Source organism: Pogoniulus pusillus, chromosome 12 (assembly GCF_015220805.1).
Source record: "Pogoniulus pusillus isolate bPogPus1 chromosome 12, bPogPus1.pri, whole genome shotgun sequence".
Taxonomy (NCBI): Eukaryota; Metazoa; Chordata; class Aves; order Piciformes; family Lybiidae; genus Pogoniulus; species Pogoniulus pusillus.
In genome coordinates this window covers 999,860-1,021,398 of record NC_087275.1, presented here as the reverse complement: position 1 = coordinate 1,021,398, position 21,539 = coordinate 999,860, and the positions used below count along the sequence as shown (strand labels likewise).

The 21,539-nt window shown below is 47.5% G+C and overlaps 1 protein-coding gene across 5 annotated transcripts in view; it reads right to left on the bottom strand.

Moving 5' to 3' along the window:
* Positions 1 to 780: 780 nt before the first annotated feature.
* The window catches only part of LOC135180060 (ephrin type-A receptor 6-like), a 552,362-nt gene continuing 531,603 nt past the window's right edge, over positions 781 to 21,539 (bottom strand). For 4 of the 5 annotated variants that reach the window (XM_064152220.1, XM_064152215.1, XM_064152216.1 and 1 more), the window contains 3 exons: positions 9,748 to 9,941; positions 6,446 to 6,595; positions 781 to 1,661 (listed from right to left, as the gene is read on the bottom strand). In XM_064152220.1, the coding sequence (XP_064008290.1) occupies positions 1,547 to 1,661; positions 6,446 to 6,595; positions 9,748 to 9,941 (459 nt within the window). In that variant the 3' untranslated portion in view covers positions 781 to 1,546. Of the gene's footprint in view, positions 1,662 to 6,445; positions 6,596 to 9,747; positions 9,942 to 21,539 lie in introns of those variants that run through there. The other variant, XM_064152217.1, reaches the window with a different exon arrangement.

The following is a 21,539-nucleotide window of genomic DNA, read 5'->3' as shown; positions in this document are numbered from 1 at the left end:
GACCAAAGCCTCTGCACCCAGCCTAGGTGTGACGTGCACGCAGCTCAGTGCGTGACTTCTGCGGCATGCAGGCGTCTGCTCTTGGCCCCCGCTCCCCGCGGCGCAGAGCCCCTACCAAATGTGGCCTGGCGCATCTGTGCCAGTTGTGGGAAGGAAAGGTGGAAGTTGCAAGTCTTAGGTGCAAAGATGAAGTTAGGCCTTTGCAGCCATTTCCTGTCATGTAAATATGGCTATTGAAGATTTTACAAGGCAAGTGTCTTCGATGTCATTTAGGTATCTGTACTAAGTGCAGATCTAGCCCGTTGTGACCAGAGCTCCATCTCAGCAGCCTGCTCTGAAATTCTAACAGCAAGCAGAAGTAGACTCAAAGCAACACATCATTACACTGCCATCTTACATCTCCTTTTCTGCCTATGTACAAGATAAGTGAATACTACAGCATGTAGTTTCCAGCACTGGATTGTCATTGTACCAGTGCCCTCAGCTGGAGGGTGAGATGTCTGGCCTTCTCCCATGGGAATAAGTACACCATGGTTGTGCCACTGCCCTCAACTGGAGGGTGAGATGTCTGGCCTTCTCCCATGGGAATAAGTACACCACCCCACTGATGGCTGGCTCCCTAAAGTCTCTACCACCGGTGGAAATGATGCGTAATTGAAGCAGTGAAGGCCTGCATTTTCGGAACACAGAACATCCTGAAGTCTGCATGGCCACAATATAGCTGGGAACCATATTTCATCTGTGGTTATGCAAATGTTACAATTAGTTTTGCAACAAATGTTGGCCACATAGTAGAAGCAAATGCTGAGTTAAGGAAAAAACAAATAGAAAAGGTCTAGGGTAGTGAAGAATCCCAAGGATGATCAAATTTTCCACTCTAAACTATAGTTTCAGACATAAAAAGTGCTGAGTGCTAAAGAAATTCAAAATCATGGACTTTAAGATTTCAAACAGGTTTCTCTCGCTATCCTCCCGATTAGTCACACAATGAAAACTTGCTACCTGAAACCAGTCACTTCTGGGCACAAATATGAACGTTTTGAGGCACCAGCATTCCAACTGTTATGAAGTAACAGAGTGATAGGACCCATACGTGTGGATTAATTAAGAGATAAAATGAATTCTCGTGTCAAACTTCTTTTAGATGGCACATTTGGTACTGGAAGTTGCGTGGTCGCGGGACATGAAAGAAGTCCAATACTTTTTGATCTACCAGCAAACTCGAAGTACATCAATAAAGAAGCCACACCCAGCCAAACAGGATTACTTCCAAGTTGATGAAAGTTTCCCAAACGGTGTTATACAAAGTTATGCCTCCATGCTGAGTTACTCATCAGTGTGTAGCAGCAGCCGTGCAGTAGGCAGACAACCGGTGGAGGAACTATGCAGTGTGATTAAGAATTCCAGTTTGGAAGCATTAACGTAGAAGTACTTTGATAGTCTGAATAGAAGATTGCAGTTCTTGAAGTTGGGAAGAGCAGAAGAATGAGAATATGTTTCCCTTTCAGAAACGTTGAGGCACAGAGTGCAGCTGATTCTAGCACGTTCATACATGGAATCCTTTCTCCTGTACTTGCACCATGTGCAACCGCAAAGTCTGTACACTGCTGACTATGCGTCTCTGGTGTCCCATCAGCGCAACTCCAATCCTTCTAATGTCACTGCAAGACAAAAAGTTCAATATTGGATGCAAGTATATTAAAGCCACTTGTAAATATAGAGCAAATTGGAACATCTAAGAAAGCAGCAATCTTTCTGGACCTTTCAATTCCAAATTTTTAAAGAATCACAGAATCAACCATGTTGGAAGAGACCTCCAAGCTCATCCAGCCCAACCTAGCACACATCAACCAGACCATGGCACTAAGTGCCCCAGCCAGGCTTTGCTTCAACACCTCCAGGGAGGGCGAATCCACCATCTCCCTGGGCAGCCCATTCCAATGCCAATCACTCTCTCTGCCAACAACTTCCTCCCAACATCCAGCCTGAACCTGCCCTGGCACAGCTTGGGACTGTTTCCCCTTGTTCTCTTGATGCTTGCCTGGCAGAAGAGACCAACCTCACCTGGCTACAGCCTCCCTTCAGGTAGTTGTAGACAGAAATGAGCTCTGCCCTGAGCCTCCTCTCCTGCAGGCTACACACCCCCAGCTCCCTCAGCCTCTCCTCACAGGGCTGTGCTCCAGGCCCCTCCCCAGCCTTGCTGCCCTTCTCCAAACACCTTCCAGCACCTCAACAGCTCTCTTGAATTGAGGAGCCCAGAACTGGACACAGCACTCAAGGGGTGGCCTGAGCAGTGCTGAGCACAGGGGCACAAGAACCTCCCTTGTCCTGCTGCCCACACTGCTCCTGAGCCAGCCCAGGATGCCATTGGCTCTGCTGCCCACCTGGGCACTGCTGCCTCCTCTGCAGCTCCTCTCTGCCAGCACCCCCAGCTCCCTCTCTGCCTGGCTGCTCTCAGCCACTCTGTCCCCAGCCTGTAGTGCTACTTGGGGTTGTTGTGGCCAAAGTGCAGAACCCTGCACTTGCCCTTGTTCAGTCTCACCCCCTTGGCTTCTTCCCACCCATGCAGCCTGGCCAGGTCCTTCTGCAGAGCTCTCCTACCCTCCAGCAGCTCCACAGCTTCTTCTAGCTTGGTGCCATCTGCAAAGTTACTGATGCTGGACCCAGTCCCCTGGTCCAGATCATCAATAAAGACAGATGTTTATGAAAACAGCCAGAAGGTGTAGTTAGAGCACTGATACCTTTTGTGCTACTAATGGTCCAGTAATTTTTCCAAATCTCCAGGAAGGACTCCATGTATGGAGTCTAATTGCCTATTTTTAAGCAGTGTGTTAGTAGCAAATGCTTCCTACTTATTCTTGCAACTCACTCTTGCAGTCCTGAGCTGGAAATTGCAGTGATTTGGGGAGTGGTGGTGAGAGGCCACATCAAGATCTGAATAGCAATGAATCTTTCATTTCAACTTGGATTTTTTTCCTGATTTCCCTTCATTCCGTCTAGGCAGGAACGTTTGGCAGGAATGAAGTCAACAACCCTCAGCATCTGTCACTTTCAAGGCTTGTCATTCTCTAAGCATCACCACGTGCAAGACGCTGAAAAAGATCACAGAGGTGGCAAGGGCAGGAAACTTCAGATCTGCCTTGTCAGCTGTGCCTGTCCCACATCAGGACATAGCATAGATCCTGTCTGTTCAGATACACCTAGAGAATCTTTGGTATGCCTAGTAAAGCAGCTCACAAGAGGAGGCATGACCTTCATGAGCTTCAGATTTGCAGTTCACAATACCTGCCTCTGTATCCTTCAAATGAAGAGCTAATGGCTAGCAGCAATTATTATGTACTTCGGCTTTAAATCCATACAACACTTAAGGTCATCAGGGACTGTACAAAAAAATATCAAGCATCACGGAAGCCAGAAAGAGTCATTTAGAAGAGTAAAGGTTTATGAGGGAAGAGGTACTTGAAATGCAGGAATAATGCTTAGCATTCATTAGGCCTTTGCAGAGTGCAGAAAAAAGACAGCAGGCCTGGGGTAACAGAAGCTGCCTGAAGAAAGAAGAAATGTTTCAAAAAGATGAAGTGGTATCTAAGGAAACAAAGTGGAAACGATGATAACCTTAGCCAGGTTATCTGTAAAAGCATGGCAAGGCAGGCTAAAAGATGGACTTGAGGAACAGTAGGAAAAATGACACTTCATAGAACATAACAAACCCTTTTGCAGACTTGCTGGGCATAAGAAGGCAGCCAGGTTGTCTGTACAGCCTAATGATGACTTGGGTATTGGGAGTGTGGAAGACTGGCCACTGCTGGCAGAGCAAACCACTTATTTGAGTTCACATTCACTGCATAAGAAATTGAAGCGACTCCCATGCCAGGACCTCTAAGGGGCACTTGCCAGGGGACTTGTCCAAAGTTGAAGTGACTGCAGGAGAGTTTATAGGGCAAACTGGGGGAAAAAAAGGAAAGGAAAAAGAGAATAACCACTTCCAGAACACGACTGTATTTAGCCAAGAGTTTTGAAAGAGCCAGAGGATGAAATGGTGGAATTACTAAGAGGGACGAGAGAGAGGGACTTGTCAGCTCTGTTCCATATGCTGAAAGATATCTCAGTGCTTGAGGCATGGAGAGTGATGCCCAAGAAAATAAGAAAGTTTCCAGAGGCAGTCTGGGGAACTACAGACCTGTGAGTCTGAAATCACCACAGGGCAGAATGGAAACTGTAGAAAAGTACACAATTATGGAATGCTTCTAAAAATAATGTACTTGAGTCATGGTGGATTTTGCAAAGAGCTTTGTAAAGTTACTTATTTCCAGTAGAGGAGTCAGCAAACATATGGATGGAAGTGATTCACTTGGTACACCTGTTATGGTTTAATAGAAAAAAAAGATAATTGTTCATATTATTCCTTGGTATGAATAGTAATTAATTATTAGTAGTAACAATTCATTGGATTGTATTAGTTTCATTTGGATTTCTGGTCTCCAGCAAGTATTTACACAGAGGCTGTTTATAAACACAGAATTAAACAGCCTAAAGCAGTCAGAGCTTCGAAAACAGGGAAGTGGAAGACAGGAAAATACAAAATATGAGCAATAGGCAGTACCAGCTGTGGTCACAGGATCAATGAATCATAGAATCAACCAGGTTGAAAGAGACCTCCAAGCTCATCCAGCCCAACCTAGCACCCAGCCCTAGCCAGTCAACCAGACCATGGCACTAAGTGCCCCAGCCAGGCTTTGCTTCAACACCTCCAGGGAGGGCGACTCCACCACCTCCCTGGGCAGCCCATTCCAATGCCAATCACTCTCTCTGCCAACAACTTCCACCTAACAACCAGCCTAGACCTCCCCTGGCACAACCTGAGACTGTGTCCCCTTCTTCTGTTGCTGCTTGCCTGGCAGAAGAGATCAACCCCACCTGGCTACAGCCTCCCTTCAGGTAGCTGCAGACAGCAATGAGCTCTGCCCTGAGCCTCCTCTTCTGCAGGCTGCACACCCCCAGCTCCCTCAGCCTCTCCTTACAGGGCTCTGCTCCAGGCCCCTCACCAGCTTCGTTGCCCTTCTCTGGACACCTTCCAGCACCTCAACATCTCTCTTGACTTGAGGAGCCCAGAACTGGACACAGCACTCCAGGGGTGGCCTGACCAGTTCTGAGCACAGGGGCAGAATAACCTCCCCTGTCCTGCTGCCCACACTGCTCCTGAGCCAGCCCAGGATGCCACTGGCTCTCCTGCCCACCTGGGCACACTGCTGCCTCCTCTGCAGCTCCTCTCTGCCAGCACCCCCAGCTCCCTCTCTGCCTGGCTGCTCTCAGCCACTCTGGCCCCAGCCTGTAGTGCTGCTTGGGGTTGCTGTGGCCAAAGTGTAGAACCCTGCACTTGGCCTTGTTCAGTCTCATCCCATTGGCTTCTTCCCACCCATGCAGCCTGGCCAGGTCCCTCTGTAGGGCTCTCCTACCCTCCAACAAATCTGCACCTGCTCCTAACCAAGTTACAGTATCACAGTGTCACAGTATCACCAAGGTTGGAAGAGACCTCACAGATCATCAAGTCCAACCCTTTACCACAGAGCTCAAGGCCAGACCATGGCACCAAGTGCCACGTCCAGTCCTGCCTTGAACAGCTCCAGGGACGGCGACTCCACCACCTCCCCGGGCAGCCCATTCCAGTGTCCAATGACTCTCTCAGGGAAGAACTTTCTCCTCACCTCCAGCCTAAATCTCCCCTGGCGCAGCCTGAGGCTATGTCCTCTTGTTCTGGTGCTGGCCACCTGAGAGAAGAGAGCAACCTCCTCCTGGCCACAACCACCCTTCAGGTAGTTGTAGACAGCAATAAGGTCACCCCTGAGCCTCCTCTTCTCCAGGCTAACCAATCCCAGCTCCCTCAGCCTCTCCTCGTAGGGCTGTGCTCAAGGCCTCTCCCCAGCCTCATCACCCTTCTCTGGACACACTCAAGCATCTCAACGTCCCTTCTAAACTGGGGGGCCCAGAACTGAACACAGTACTCAAGGTGTGGTCTAACCTTATTAATGCATAGTTTGCCCAGGCTCCTATGTACTGGATGCAGTGGTGTCAGAAAAGCAGCAAGGTGTGAGGGCTGGCAGGGGCATGATGATGTTCACAGCAAAGTAAGAAAAGATTTTTGCTGCATACTTCAGTGGTCTAGACTGAACCTGAGTCTCAGAGAAACATTAAGTATGTTCATTGCCTGCCCTTTGGTAGTGTTTAGCATAGCCACAGAGTGAAACTATCAGTTCTGAGTCTTCTAATGATGTTTTTCCCCCGTGTTGTCATTAAAAGACCCCAAACAAAGAGTATTTGTATTTTATTCTCTTGGGCAGGTCAGGAAATGAAAGTGCTGCTCCATAAGTGTTGATGATTATGTCGCTGCAGCACCCAAACGAATTCACTGCTTAGTCACTGCAGAGGTAACAGGTCACACACTTACTCAGTAGTCATCCTTGAAACTGTATCCAAAGTTGTGAAGCCTGCTGCCATGAAGTTATTTTTGTACTGACCCATTTTTATGGAGTCCAGCCAGTCGCTGACTGAAACAAAGAAAGGATATTCTGGAACTTCACCAGGTGAATCTGGCATTCTGTAGAAACAAAAATGCAAAGGTCACCAAAGCAGCACAAAATATGACTCTCAATGTAATAAAAGCAGTGCCTAGCAGAGTGAAAGGCAGAAGAAATGAGAGAGGAGCCTGTGCACTGAAGGTCAGCTCGTAACTCAGGATCTCTTTAACCCATTGCCCAAAGCATACAGATCATGCCAGTCTATCAAGTTGTACTACTTAATGCACCTTTTGAAGCCACTGCAGGCCAGTAGCAAACTGAGGAACAGACCTGTCCCACTGCTCTTATTTTCTTCCCACAGTGTTTCTGTACAGGTCTCCTGCATTTAGGATGAGCTGTACAAACAGTAGCCCAAGTAAAGGAGAAACAAAATTTAACAGGAGATACAATTTAAAAATATTTCAATACTGTTAAATGTATCTAACAACAACAAATCACAAACAAATACCACCACAACAACAAAATCCCAAATGGCTTCTTATTTCTATACCATTACACTACAGGAAGAGTTTGATTGCAGTATTCAAAACCTAAGACTAATCCTAAAAGAAGCAAAGAATAATTAAAATTTCCACTTCTGCCTTGGCAGAGAATTTCTATATAGAGTAGCAAGTGACAGTGAAGCAGCTGCTTTAGGCAGATTTCTGTTTCAGCTCTTTCCCTAATATTACTGCAACTGAAATAGAATGATGGGACCACAGATTCTGACTCTGGGAACTATATTTGTGGTCTTCTGTTGCGTGTCACACTGGTGGAGGCTCACAGCTTCCACTGACTTGGTATGGATCAGACGGGTCAGAATGCAGTAAAAGCACACTGCTGTCTATAAAGAACTTATGACGCCTTTAGGAGAGAGATGTAATTTATTTAAAATTAAAATGTAGAATCATAGAACCAAGCAGGTTGGAAGGGACCTCCAAGCTCATCCAGCCCAACCTAGCACTCCAAGCTCATCCAGCACTCAAGGGGTGGCCTGAGCAGTGCTGAGCACAGGGGCACAAGAACCTCCCTTGTCCTGCTGCCCACACTGCTCCTGAGCCAGCCCAGGATGCCATTGGCTCTGCTGCCCACCTGGGCACACTGCTGGCTCATCTTCAGCTCCTCTCTCCCAGCACCCCCAGCTCCCTCTCTGCCTGGCTGCTCTCAGCCACTCTGGCCCCAGCCTGTAGTGCTGCTTGGGGTTGTTGTGGCCAAAGTGTAGAACCCTGCCCTTGGCCTTGTTCAATCTCACCCCTTTGGCTTCTGCCCACTCATCCAGCCTATGGATGTGAAAGCCATCCAACACAAACTAATGAAATATAACTTGTATATACTCTAGGAAGCTACACACCCTTAACACAGCAAATTTTAACTGTGTATATTGAAGTATATTAAACAGACTGATTTTCACTCATGTTATCAAAATGACACAGAATGAAACTGAAGGATAGGAGAACATGAGTAAATACAAACCTCGAGTAAGTACTTACCAAGATCCCTTCCATCCTGAATTACTTTCATGATTGTACAATTCTATATAGTAACTGCTGACCTCTTAACTTAATAGTGACACAAGAATTGTTCAGACTCACAGCATCAAATATTTCCAAATGAATGGAGAAATTTTCCCAAAGCAAGTGAGCTCAAAAAAATCTTGACTGAAAGAAAACAAGCCTGACTTTTTAGATCTCAAATAATGTTTTAAAGTAAGAACAGATAAAAATGCATTACTCTGATGCTAAATAAAGTGACTGAGTAGCTAGTCATATGTGTATATATATGCACACACACAGAGACCAGGAATTTTAGTGCATGGTCATTAAGTTCCATGAGTTTGTGGTAGATAGAATCTCTGTAGCCCTGATTCTAGGCTTCCAATTAAGCTCTACATTCATCCTCTCTCTCAACAAGATACCAGCCTTTTCTCTGTTGCTCAGTCCTTCCCCAAATCATATACCACACCCTCTTAACCCATAGAGGTTCTCACCAAGACCCACCCAAGCCTTATAGACTCAGGGAGACTCTATGAAAACACCTTCATCATCAGGTAAAAATCAGTTAACGTGAGTGAGGCCACCTGGACCTTCACAGATTCCAGCTGATATCCAGGAACATCTTGCATTGATAAGCCTAAAAATACAGAGTGGACAGATTGTTCCACCACAGCCTTGTTTATCTTGTTGCTGCATTTATTTTAGGGATATTATTATTAATGCATAAAACATTAGGCAACACCATCAAGAATTTGTCGTGGACTGGCAATAGCATAACCCCTTGTTTGATTACTGTTGCCATTCTTCCATGGATGAATAAAGATTTAGCAAGCTCAGACACAACTGCTTTCTGCAGGATATTAGTGCAAGGCAGTTCAGCAATTGCTTGTGCACTGTCAGATGGAGAGGCAGGCTGTTGAACAGAGGAAAAAATTACAGAGCAAACAAGCACATAGGAGAAGCAGACATACACACAAAACAGTTGAACAAAGAGATTCACAAAGGTTAAGGACAAACAGTGCACAAATAGCTCAGGAAAAAACCCAACACAATAAAACCCCACAAAACCCCCTAATACAATCTGTTTAACTTAGAATCATAGAATCAGAGAATCAGCCAGGTTGAAAGAGACCTCCAAGCTCATCCAGTGCAACCTAGCACCCAGCCCTAGCCAGCCAACCAGACCATGGCACTAAGTGCCCCACCTAGGCTTTTCTTAAACACCTCCAGGGAGGGCGACTCCAGCACCTCCCTGGGCAGCCCATTCCAATGCCAATCACTCTCTCTGCCAACAACTTCCACCTAACATCCAGCCCAGACCTCCCCTGGCACAACTTGAGACTGTCCCCTTGTTCTGTTGCTGGTTGCTTGACAGAAGAGCCCAACCCCACCTGGCTACAGCCTCCATCAGGTAGTTGTAGACAGCAATGAGCTCTGCCCTGAGCCTCCTCTTCTGCAGGCTGCACACCCCCAGCTCCCTCAGCCTCTCCTCACAGGGCTCTGCTCCAGGCCCCTCCCCAGCAAAAATCAGTGCATTAACGAGAAAGCAAATCTTAAAAAGGGCTTCAAGTTAGATCAATCCTCATTAGTTTATGAATTCAGAACTTTCACTCTCTCCAACCTCCAGTTAATGCCCTAAAACATTTAAGGGGTGGATATAATGGATTATTAAGAAAAGAAAAGGTACTGAAAAGTCTTACACAAGTGTGTCCTCCACTAGGGTGTGAAGGGTGCTTGGGTTGCGGATCAGCTTGTCTAGGAAGTTGACAATGTCACTAAATTTTGGACGGTGGTTCCTCTCCTTTTGCCAGCAGTGAAGCATTAGTTGGTGAAGAGAAGCTGGGCAGCCCATGGGAGCCGGAAGCCTGTAGCCCTCTTCAATAGACAGTATAACCTAAAGAAATACAATACAGATGGCAATGGCATATCTCAGCTCAGTTTGGTGTGAAACAGCATTCTGCCATCTAGGTGTGGATGGGAGATAAGATAAATGGAAGTGGGAATGGAAGGAATTTGGGAGTGGGTCTGACGTAATTAACTGATGCAATAGTATGCATGGGTAGTAAAGGCTGTGGTCTGAAGCCTGTAGACTGCCATATGAATAGAACTGGAAGCGTATATAAGAAAATTAAGTTGTGCAAATAAATGTCTTCACGGGAGGAAAGCCTTCTGAAGTCCATGCCTGCTCTTGCACCAGTCAAAGGCTACAAATGGTGAACCCTGATGTGGTGCTCTTAATAGTGTGGAGAAGAGAGTGGAGTGGTAGCAAGCCCAGCTGAGCTAAAGAATGCAATTACTGGGCAGTAGAGTTACATGTGAAAACGGCAGTGTAAAGCTGACAGTTGGAAACCAGTGCTTAATGGCATAGCCATGCTCACTGCATGCATCCTAGGGGCTTTACTCAGAGAATTGGGACTGGCAGAAGAGTGACCAGAGGAGATACCAAGCAATTTGTAAGCATATGAAGCACAGCAGGCACTTTTTGAAAGGCTCTCTCTCCATCCTCTTCACAGCCAAGAAAGGAGGAGGAAGAGAGGAACGAACTAACCAGTATCACTACCTTTATCATCCACCTCAGGTTGATGTAGTGACAGGAGTTACAGGGAGCAGGGAGAGAAAATGAGCTTAAATGGCCTCTGCATATGCATTTGCATCCAGTATTTGCATCATAGAATCACAGAATCAACCAGACTGGAAGAGACCTCACAGCTCATCCAGTCCAACCTAGCACCCAGCCCCAGCCAATCAACCAGACCATGGCACTATGTGCCCCATCCAGGCACTTGTAGACAGGAATGAGCTCTGCCCTGAGCCTCCTCTTCTCCAGGCTGCACACCCCCAGCTCCTTCAGATTCTTCTCAGAGGGCTTATGTACTCAAGGTGTGGCCTGAGCAGTGCTGAGCACAGGGGCAGAATAGCCTCCCTTGTCCTGCTGCCCACACTGCTCCTGAGCCAGCCCAGGATGCCATTGGCTCTGCTGCCCACCTGGGAACTGCTGCCTCATCTTCAGCTCCTCTCTACCAGCACCCCCAGCTCCCTCTCTGCCTGGCTGCTCTCAGCCACTCTGTCCCCAGCCTGTAGTGCTGCTTGGGGTTGCTGTGGCCAAAGTCTAGAACCCTGCACTTGGCCTTGTTAAATCTCATCCCATTGGCCTCTGCCCACCCATGCAGCCTGGCCAGGTCCCTCTGCAGGGCTCTCCTACCCTCCAACAGACCCACACCTGCTCACGGCTTGGTGTCTTCTGCAAATCTACTGATGCTGGACTCAATCCCCTGGTTCAGATCATCAATAAAGATATTGAGCAAGACTGGGCCCAGCACTGCTCCCTGGGGGACACCACTGGTGAGTGTGTGGCAGTGTCACGATGCAATCACAGTATCACCAAGGTTGGAAGAGACCTCACAGATCATCAAGTCCAACCCTTTACCACAGTGCCCAAGGCTAGACCATGGCACCAAGTGCCACATCCAACCTTGCCTTGAACTGCCCCAGGGACGACGACTCCACCACCTCCCCAGGCAGCCCATTCCAGTGCCTAATGACTCTCTCAGTGAAGAACTTTCTCCTCACCTCGAGCCGAAATTTCCCCTGGCGCAGCCTGAGGCTGTGTCCTCTTGTTCTGGAGCTGGCCACCTGAGAGAAGAGAGCAACCTCCTCCTGGCCACAACCACCCTTCAGGTAGTTGTAGACAGCAATAAGGTCACCCCTGAGCCTCCTCTTCTCCAGGCTAAACAACCCCAGCAATGAAGCACTACAAGTGCACATTCAAGCCCCTGGCAAATGTATTTGGTGATGATCTGTTGTTGTTGATTGTTAAGAGTATGATTAATTCAGGCAATGTCCCACAGCAAGTTGCAGTGAAGCAGAACTTTATTTTGCACAGCCTTTCTCAGAAACCCAGATGTCCAGATGTTTGATTATGATGAAACAAAAGTTAATACAATTGTGATGTTTCTGTACACTCCAAAGGGAGTAAAAAAATTGAGATTCAGCAGATATGAAATAGCTGCTTGATCATGATTTGGAAACAGATCTAATGTCACAGATTGTGCTAGTTGGAGGCTAACTGGAATATTTTAATGGGAAAAATTAGATTATAAACTGTGAAAAGGAAACACTGGTGATGTCTGCTGCACTCACAGGCTTGCTGAGAGGTATAAAAACAAGAACACAAAACACATGACAGTGGAAGACGGTCAGTGTGTGCCCGTGTCTCTGTTGCAGTTGGTGCCTGTGCTTTTCTCCCTGTGTAACCCAACTAATTGTGCTTCTAACACCCCCTTGCTCATCCTTGCATCTTGCCTTGACCATAAAGCAAACTCTGGGATAAGGTAGAGGGGTGGAAAGAAGGTGGAAGGGTGGCTGGGAGCCCCTCCTGGGCACTCTGGTTTCTGGCAGGGCTGTTGTGTTTCTGTATCACCTTTAACTTGTCTATTTCTGTCTATAGCTGTAACTGTTGTAACTCTCTGCTTGCATCTTGTGCTAAGCTGTGAATATAAAGCTTCATTCCTTAACTTGCAGCTGGCTGAGTCTAGTCTGGGTGATTTCATAAGAGGGAGGGGGCAGGTAACTCCCAAACCATTGCACAGACAAATCCCATGCATTAAAAATCACACTTGATCATAGTTAAGGGAGGCTTTCTTTAGTAACAAAACGCAATGTCTGAAAAGGACATTATCATCCCTGTGTGATAGGAGGTAATAAAAGTAGATAGGGTCCATGGAAACTGTCTGCATTCATTGTAGGTAAGATTTTAAAAGAGAGGAGGAAAGTTTCCTAGATTCTGCTAGGGCTGGCAGTGGCAGTGGCAGTGATGAGAGAAATGACTTTGTAAAATGGAAATGGTATTGTAAATAAAGGAGTGTGAAGATAGTAACTGGGTGATCAAAACTAAAGCAAGGAAAAAGACCAACTCTACCAGACATACTAAACCTCACAAGCGAGAATCCAACAAACACTTCACGTTCTCTAAAGTACAAGTGATTGCACAGAATATTTATGTAGTATCAGAGAGCCCTTATTAGAAACATGCTCAGTGCATTTATAACCACTCTGCTTCAAGGAGACAGTTACAATTTTCACTCAGAGGTGCGCAGGTGCTGCAAACGTGTTAATACAGTTGGAAGGGGGCACATTAAACTCTTTACAGGAAGCAAGTGTTTGATAGCACAAGCCATAGCTTCAGTGTGTCCTGGAATGTCCTCGCTGTTCTCCTGTTGAATTCTGAGTTGGTGGTGTTGGCTTTGTTCCGCAGTGCCTAATGCTCATGCTGCAAGCACTGCGCACATAAATAAGAACAGTGAAGCTCCAGCGTCACCTCAGCTACCTGCATGGCATGCTGAAATATGGAACAAGGGTCTTGCAGCTGGACACAGCTGGGTGTCTGAGCTTTATAAAGTAAGGTGACTTTGTTCTACAGTGGATCATGGCAGAAACTCCTCTGCATGAAAAGCGAGTACTTGCAATGCAATGGATTTGCACAGGGTAAGTGTCAGAGCCACTGGCAACAGCGCTGGGAATTGCAGCCTGCTCCAAAGGCAGCATTACTTGCCATAGGGATCTCTGGATTTTATGCAGCTGTGACAGATCACATATGTGCAGACAGGACTGGCCACAGCTAACAGTAAATGCTATGTCAGTATGATAATCCTTCCACTGGATGTTCTGGCACTTTGTTTATCTCCCTGGGTTTTACCTCAGTAGTCCAAATGATCCAAAACTCAGGCTGATTAAATGGCTGCTACAGGGAAAAATACCATCAGATTGTCAAAGAAATAGTTCCTCCACAGCCTTGCCTCCTTTGATGGGGTTAAAATTTACTCCCAAAATAAAATCCCCAGACTAGCTGAGAAGGCTTGGAACTAAGATAGTGCCATATAGTTCGAGCAAGCTGAAATCTAAAAGCATATGCACAAAATAGATTAACAAATTAGAAACAACAGAGAGATCCCCACCCTGGGCAAACCCAGAAGGGGATAGCAATCACCTTCTTCTCCCTCTGGAGAGAAGCCATGCCCACTGTTATCTACTCAGCCAAGGTTAGTGTAGCCATGCAAGATCAACCAGCCAGCTGCAGTCTGGGTGCAGGGGCAAGTGAGAGAGCGAGGAGCCTGAGGCAGAGAGGTGAAGGGAAGGCAATTGTTTGTGCAGCAGGCTTTGGTCCTCAGGAGCAGAGAAATGGAGTGGTATGGGCTTAGCTGTTGTGCTTCTGTAGCCAGTGCAATTCCTTATTTAATATTTTGAAGGAATTCAGAGCGTTAACTCTGAAACGACCACACCTCCTAATGGTGACCGTGTCCCTCAGATTGCTCCTGTTACAGACTCAGCATGGGTGAGATTCAGCCCCACATGCATGAAATTTTACTCACAGAATTGTCCTTCTTGTGTGTCGTAAAGGGTTCACCCTCCCGGGGGTGATCTGAACCTGACCTCAGGTCCTCTTGACTTCTCCCTGGGGGGTGATCTGAACCTGGCCCCAGGTGTAGTGGTTAACCCACTCCCACATCCTGTCTAGACTTTCTGTTTCTCTTTCTTTCCTCTCTCTGCTTGCCTAATTGTTCCATCTTTGTTCCTGCTGCTCCTGTTTTGCCATGTGGCCACCCTACCACATGGTGGGAACAAGGCCAAGTGCAGGGTTCTATACTTTGGCCACAACAACCCCAAGCAGTGCTACAGGCTGGGGACAGAGTGGCTGAGAGCAGCCAGGCAGAGAGGGACCTGGGGGTGCTGGCAGAGAGGAGCTGAAGATGAGCCAGCAGTGCCCAGGTGGGCAGCAGAGCCAATGGCATCCTGGGCTGGCTCAGGAGCAGTGTGGGCAGCAGGACAAGGGAGGTTCTTGTGCCCCTGTGCTCAGCACTGCTCAGGCCACCCCTTGAGTGCTGTGTCCAGTTCTGGGCTCCTCCATTGCAGAGAGATGTTGAGGTGCTGGAAGGTGTTTGGAGAAGGGCAGCAAGGCTGGGGAGGGGCCTGGAGCACAGCCCTGTGAGGAGAGGCTGAGGGAGCTGGGGGGGTGCAGCCTGCAGAAGAGGAGGCTCAGGGCAGAGCTCATTTCTGTCTACAACTGCCTGAAGGGAGGCTGTAGCCAGGTGGGGTTGGGCTCTGCTGCCAGGCAAGCAGCAACAGAACAAGGGGACACAGCCTCAAGTAGTGCCAGGGGAGGTCTAGGCTGGCTGTTAGGAGTTCTTCAGAGAGTGACTGGCATTGGAATGGGCTGCCCAGGGAGGTGGTGGAGTCTCCATCTCTGGAGGTGTTCAAGCAAAGCCTGGCTGAGGCACTTAGTGCCATGGTCTGGTTGATTGACCAGGGCTGGGTGCTCGGTTGGGGTGGATGAGCTTGGAGGTCTCTTCCAACCTGGTTGAGTCTATGATTCTATGAATAATGATATTATTCTTAATTTAACAATAACAATCATAATTTCACTGCCTTTTCATGCATGGACTTATTTTTCTAAAGGGGACTGTACTTTTTATATAGTGTTGTAGACAGATAAATTTGAACCCTGGAGCCTGGTAAATACATTCTATCTCTTATTATGGTACCAAAATTATCAGTAAAGTATTTCATCGACCTCTACATAAACTTATGCATATTTGTGCATGTTTAGTTTCAAAAGTCAGCAAAAATAACATTTGGAAATGAAGCTGTAATCTTTCTGATAGTTCAGTTATGAATAGTAGCATAGAATTTGGCTTTTGAAAGTTAACTGGCAGATTTTTAATGAGATTGAGACAGAAGAGAATCCAGAGGGACATTGTGCCTGCATCCTACTGACATCTGAACCATCTACCAGGTGGGAGAAGCAGCTGTTCATGCCTCATGGTACAGAGCCAGTCCCAGGTGCCTGCCAAGTGTTCAGTGTCTGTGGGTTGAAAGAACTGTATTAGGGAAGGTAATTGTTACTGTTCTAAGAAGCTGTCATGGACGGAAGGGTTTCTATTTTCACACAGTATCACAGTATCACAGTATCACCAAGGTTGGAAGAGACCTCACAGTTCATCAAGTCCAACCCTTTACCACAGTGCCCAAGGCTAGACCATGGCACCAAGTGCCACATCCAACCTTGCCTTGAACTGCCCCAGGGACGACGACTCCACCACCTCCCCAGGCAGCCCATTCCAGTGTCCAATGACTCTCTCAGGGAAGAACTTTCTCCTCACCTCGAGCCGAAATCTCCCCTGGCGCAGCCTGAGGCTGTGTCCTCTCGTTCTGGAGCTGGCCACCTGAGAGAAGAGAGCAACCTCCTCCTGGCCACAACCACCCTTCAGGTAGTTGTAGACAGCAATAAGGTCACCCCTGAGCCTCCTCTTCTCCAGGCTAAACAACCCCAGCTCCCTAAGCCTCTCCTCGTAGGGCTGTGCTCGAGGCCTCTCACCAGCCTCGTCGCCCTTCTCTGGACACGCTCAAGCATCTCAGTGTCCTTCCTAAACTGGGGGGCCCAGAACTGAACGCAGTACTTGAGGTGTGGTCTGACCAGTGCAGAGTACAGGGGCAGAATGACCTCCCTGCTCCTGCTGACCACACCATTCCTGATGCAGGCCAGGATGCCACTGGCTCTCTTGGCCACCTGGGCACACTGCTGGCTCATGTTCAGGCGGGTATCAATCAGTACCCCCAGATCCCTCTCTGTCTGGCTGCTCTCCAGCCACTCTGACCCCAGCCTGTATCTCTGCATGGGGTTGTTGTGGCCAAAGTGCAGCACCCTGCACTTTGAGCTATTGAACCCCATCCCATTGGCCTCTGCCCATCTGTCCAGGCGGTCAAGGTCCCGCTGCAGAGCCCTTCTGCCCTCCAGCTCAGTCACATCTGCCCCCAGCTTAGTGTCATCTGCAAACTTGCTGATGACTGACTCCATGCCTTCATCCAGATCATCTATGAAGATGTTAAAGAGGATGGGGCCCAGCACAGATCCCTGAGGGACACCACTAGTGACAGCTGCCAGCTGGATGTGGCACCATTCACCACCACTCTCTGGGTCCGGCCCTCCAGCCAGTTCCTAACCCAGTTTGCTTTCTATAGGAGTTTTCTTGCATATTGTTTACAAAACTTTTGTTTAATTTTCGTTTAATGTAGTTTTATAGCGTGCAATGATTTATTTAGTGGCCTCTAACAGCTGTGCCAGTAGACTTCACTCACAGCTGTTCTACAAAACAAATGCATGGAATATAAATCTTGCTTTCCTCACATGAGCATGACCAAGCCAGGCTCTGAGCACAATCTGTTCATCAGTACAGTAGCTTCCTTGGAAAGTTCAATATCTTAGCTAATGTTTATTAATTAAGCAATAAGAGCTGACAGACTGTGCAGCAGCCCTGATTAGGGACACCTCTGGTGCCTGCCACACATCTATGAAGTGCATTAGTCAGCAACAGCAGAGGCTGGAAGTGGCTTACCACAATCATGAAATGGTCCTTTGCTCCAACAAGAGCATTTCTCAAGCTAGGAATGTTTCTAAGCTTCTGCATTACACTGCCTACAGTATGAACAATTGCATGAGACACATTTTCAAACTGAAGTTCAGTCTCCAAACCCCTGCTTGTGAATATAAATAGAGGGTTCTAATTTTGCAGAGTTGTTGGGTCTGCCTGCCTTGTATTGCCCTGATAGGTACTCATGAACAGTTGCAATCTCTGGTAATCACACTGGCTTTATTTAGGTGGCAGATATTAGTTTAACACTGCCTGCTCATCATTTGAGGGGTCAAGACAAGAGACCCTCATCAGTCTATCTCAGCCCTACTATAGATCTGCCTGAGGATGCATTGACATAGCAAATCTGTGTCAGACAGCCCTGAACTCACCTCTCCTAACATTTCCTTTGGGTAGGGGTCAGCTTATCATTGGCTTCTATGTTATGCATGTGAGGAATAAACATTTAACTGCAGCCACTGAAAATGTCACTTGCTTAGCCACAGTCTAAAAGTGAATTAATTTCCCAAAGTTAATTAGAAAAGCAATTTGTATGATGGAATATAAAAAGAGACACAGCTCTGTAGATGTTACACATTTCCAGTACTTTACAAACCCCCACTCAGTTCAATAAACATTTTTATGACTAAGAAAAGTTCTACTAGGATTAAAGCAATGTAATGTTTATGTTGCCAGGTATTTTTTTCAGTAGCAGAGCCTCTGACTATAGAATCATAGAATGGTTTAGGTTGGAAGGGACCTCAAGGATCATCCAGTGCCAACCCCCCTGACATAGGCAGGGACTGTTCCAGTGTCTGTGCCAGTGTCTCACCCCCCTCACTGCAAAGAACCCTTTCCTAACATCTACTTTCAATCTCCCCTCTGCCAGTTCAAACCCATTACCCCTCATCCTGTCATTACAACCCCTTGTCAACAGTCCCTCCCCAGCCTTCCTGTAGGTCTCCTTCAGATACTGCAAGGCCACTATAAGGTCTCCTTGAAGCCTTCTCCAGGCTGCAGAGCCTCAACTCTCTCATCCTGTCCTCAAAGCAAAGCTGCTGCAGCCCTATGGTCGTTTTTATGGTCCTTGTCTGGATTGGCTCCAACAGTTCCATGTCCTTCTTGTGCTGGGGGCTCCAGAAGTGCACCCAGAACTCCAGGTGGGGTCTGAGGAGAGCAAAAGGGCAGAAGCCCCTCCGTGGACCTCCTGGCCATGCTGCTCTTGCTGCAGCCTAGCACACGATTCCTGTCTGTGCTGCACGCACACTGCAGGCTCCCGCTGAGCTTTTCATCAGCCCAGATGTGCTTATGTAAGACCTCTTAAGAGTTGTTTGCATCCTGTGTTAGGAACGTGCTCAGTGCATGCCCCTCTCCGTTACTCTCACTGCCGTAAGTGTTACTGACCTCTGGGAAAGTTTAGTGTTTCTGCAAAACCAGCTCCTGGGAATTCAGGGCAATTTATTGTACTAAAGGAAATGTTCCAACGTCCAGCAAAGTATGGCTAATAACTTCAGGTTTCCTAACGGCATTTAGAGTCACTAAACGTGTTCAGAAGGTCAGAGGTGCTCACTGTTAACATTTTGGCACTGAAAGTCTGTGGGTAGGGCTCTGGAGAAAGGGCATCCATTGTGCTGTACACTGCTGAACTGCTGGAAAGGCTCCCAGGAGTCAGCACTGGTAGCATAAGCAGCAGCCATAGAGTCCATACCCTTACTCTGTGTTAACAGATACTTCTGTTTGAATCTAGGAACAATTAAATGTTGCTGTCTCATGCTTTAGCAGAGGATTTGGTATACTCTAAATGGAGGGGTTGATTTATGAATTCTCACTGCTGCCATGAACTTGAACAGGTGGTCATAGGGTCTGATGGAAGCGAAAAGGGCAGGGTGAAGCCAATCTCAAAGAAAGGAAGAACCAGCTGGAATGAAAGTCTGTTGTGCACTACTCTCACCCAATGGCTTGGACTGTATGTGAGGGTCCTATGAGTCATTCATGCCCTGTTCCTAGGAGGTGAATATTGGGGCAAGTGACTCTCTCCACCAATTCCCAGTTAGTGGTAACAGAAGTGGGAGAGTGGTAAAAGAGACAGTGTGAGGAGAAGGATTATCATTACAGAAAAACTAAGAGATGATGGCAGTTGGGCTTCTCATGGAGACCTGACCTAACATCAGATGAAATCACAGCTGGCAAGATGACACAGCAAAAAAAAACATCTTCTTCCCCACCACCTCCTAGACTTGCAGTCAATCCTGGCTGCTCATGGCCTGCAGTTGGATAAACAGGCTGAACAGATGAGTTACAGTAGGTGCCATTGGGAACACTGCACTGCACAAAAGCCAGGCACCGTGGTATGACTGCCTTTATTCAGAGTGGTCTGTCTTCATGGGCTTTTTTACTTAAAAAAAAAAGCCAACTCTGATGGGGTGCTGCAGAGGGAAAGGAGAAGTGAAATGCTCGTTACTTGGTAAGAAAAAACAGATCAAATTCTACACCCATGATACACTCAGAGGATGTGCCAGTGGCAAATGACAGGGGCAACAGCAAAAAACCCTGAGCTGATGCTGCATTTTTGACCATGCAGTCTGTCAACCCAGCAGTGCTACTGGAGGTGGAAGGGGAAAAAACCCATGGGATTCTGTCAAAACAGGATAAAATGCTTTTCTGATGAGCATGTGACAGAGCATTGGCAGAGGCTGCCCAGAGAGGTTGCAGAATCTCAATCTGTGGAGATACTGAAAAACTAATCAGAGCCAGCCATGGGAAAACTGCTTTAGCTGACCTTGCTTGGCCCAGCCTAGTGAGGTCTAGATGAAAGGGACCTGGGGGTACTTGTACATGGTACGTGAACGTGAGGCAGCAGTGTGCCCAGGTGGGCAGTAGAGCCAATGGCATACAGTGTGGCCATCAGGACAAAGGAGATTCTTCTGCCCCTGTAGTCAGCACTGGTCAGGCCACACCTTGAGTGCTGTGTCCAGTTCTGGGCTCCTCAATTCAGGAGAGGTGTCAAGGTACTGGAACATGTCCAGAGAAGTGCAACAAGGCTGGGGAGGGGCCTGGAGCACAGCCCTGTGAGGAGAGGCTGAAGGAGCTGGGGGTGTTTAGCCTGGAGAAGAGGAGGCTCAGGGCAGAGCTCATTGCTGTCTGCAGCTACCTGAAGGGAGGTTGTAGCCAGGTGGGGTTGGTCTCTTCTGCCAGGTAAGCAGCAATAGAACAAGGGGACACAGTCTCAAGCTGTGCCAGGGGAAGTCTGGGCTGGATGTTAGGAGGAAGTTGTTGGCAGAGAGAGTGATTGGCATTGGAATGGGCTGCCCAGCTAGGTGGTGGAGTGACAATGGAGAAGGAGCAATGAATGGAAGCTGCAGCACAGGAGGTTCCACCTTAACTTGAGGAGGAACTTCACTACTGTAAGGGTCCCAGAGCACTGGCACAGGCTGCCCGGAGAGGTTGTGGAGTCTCCTTCTCTGGAGCCTTTCAAGGCCTGTCTGGATGAGTTCCTCTGTGATCTGTGCTAGATTGTTTGGTCCTGCTCTGGCAGGGATGTTGGACTCGATGATCTCTCTGGGTTCCTTCCAACCCCTGACATCCTGTGAGCCTGTGATGATTGCACACTGTGCCCCAGGGGAAAAAATCCAGCCTTATAATAGTCTTAATTCAGTTGTCTAACCTTAGTGGTCTAATTTTAGATTCCCTATAGAATCTTTTCTGGCTTTCAGTTGTTGCTCCATAAGGGCTCAGGTTTCCTGCACATTGTGTGTCAGCCTGTTTTGGTTATTCTAAAGCACCTCAAATGCCAACAGATTGTTAGCCCTGGGAAATAAGAGTTTAACCTACTGGGCTTAGCAGTTTATTTCACACTAGATGTGTCACATACTTACAGCTCTGCACCAAAATAATGTCAACACTGAAAAGGACTATCTCAGATTCCTAGTTGTTTGGTCTCTTCAGATGGGCAACCAGCCACCACTGCCTGGTCAATCAATGGGAACTAATACTAGCCCTGATAGTCTTCTCTCTGTGTTTCTGGATATTTGGGTTTTTTGTTTGTTTGTTTGTGTGTGTGTGTGCTTTTTATTCTTTCTGAACCACTC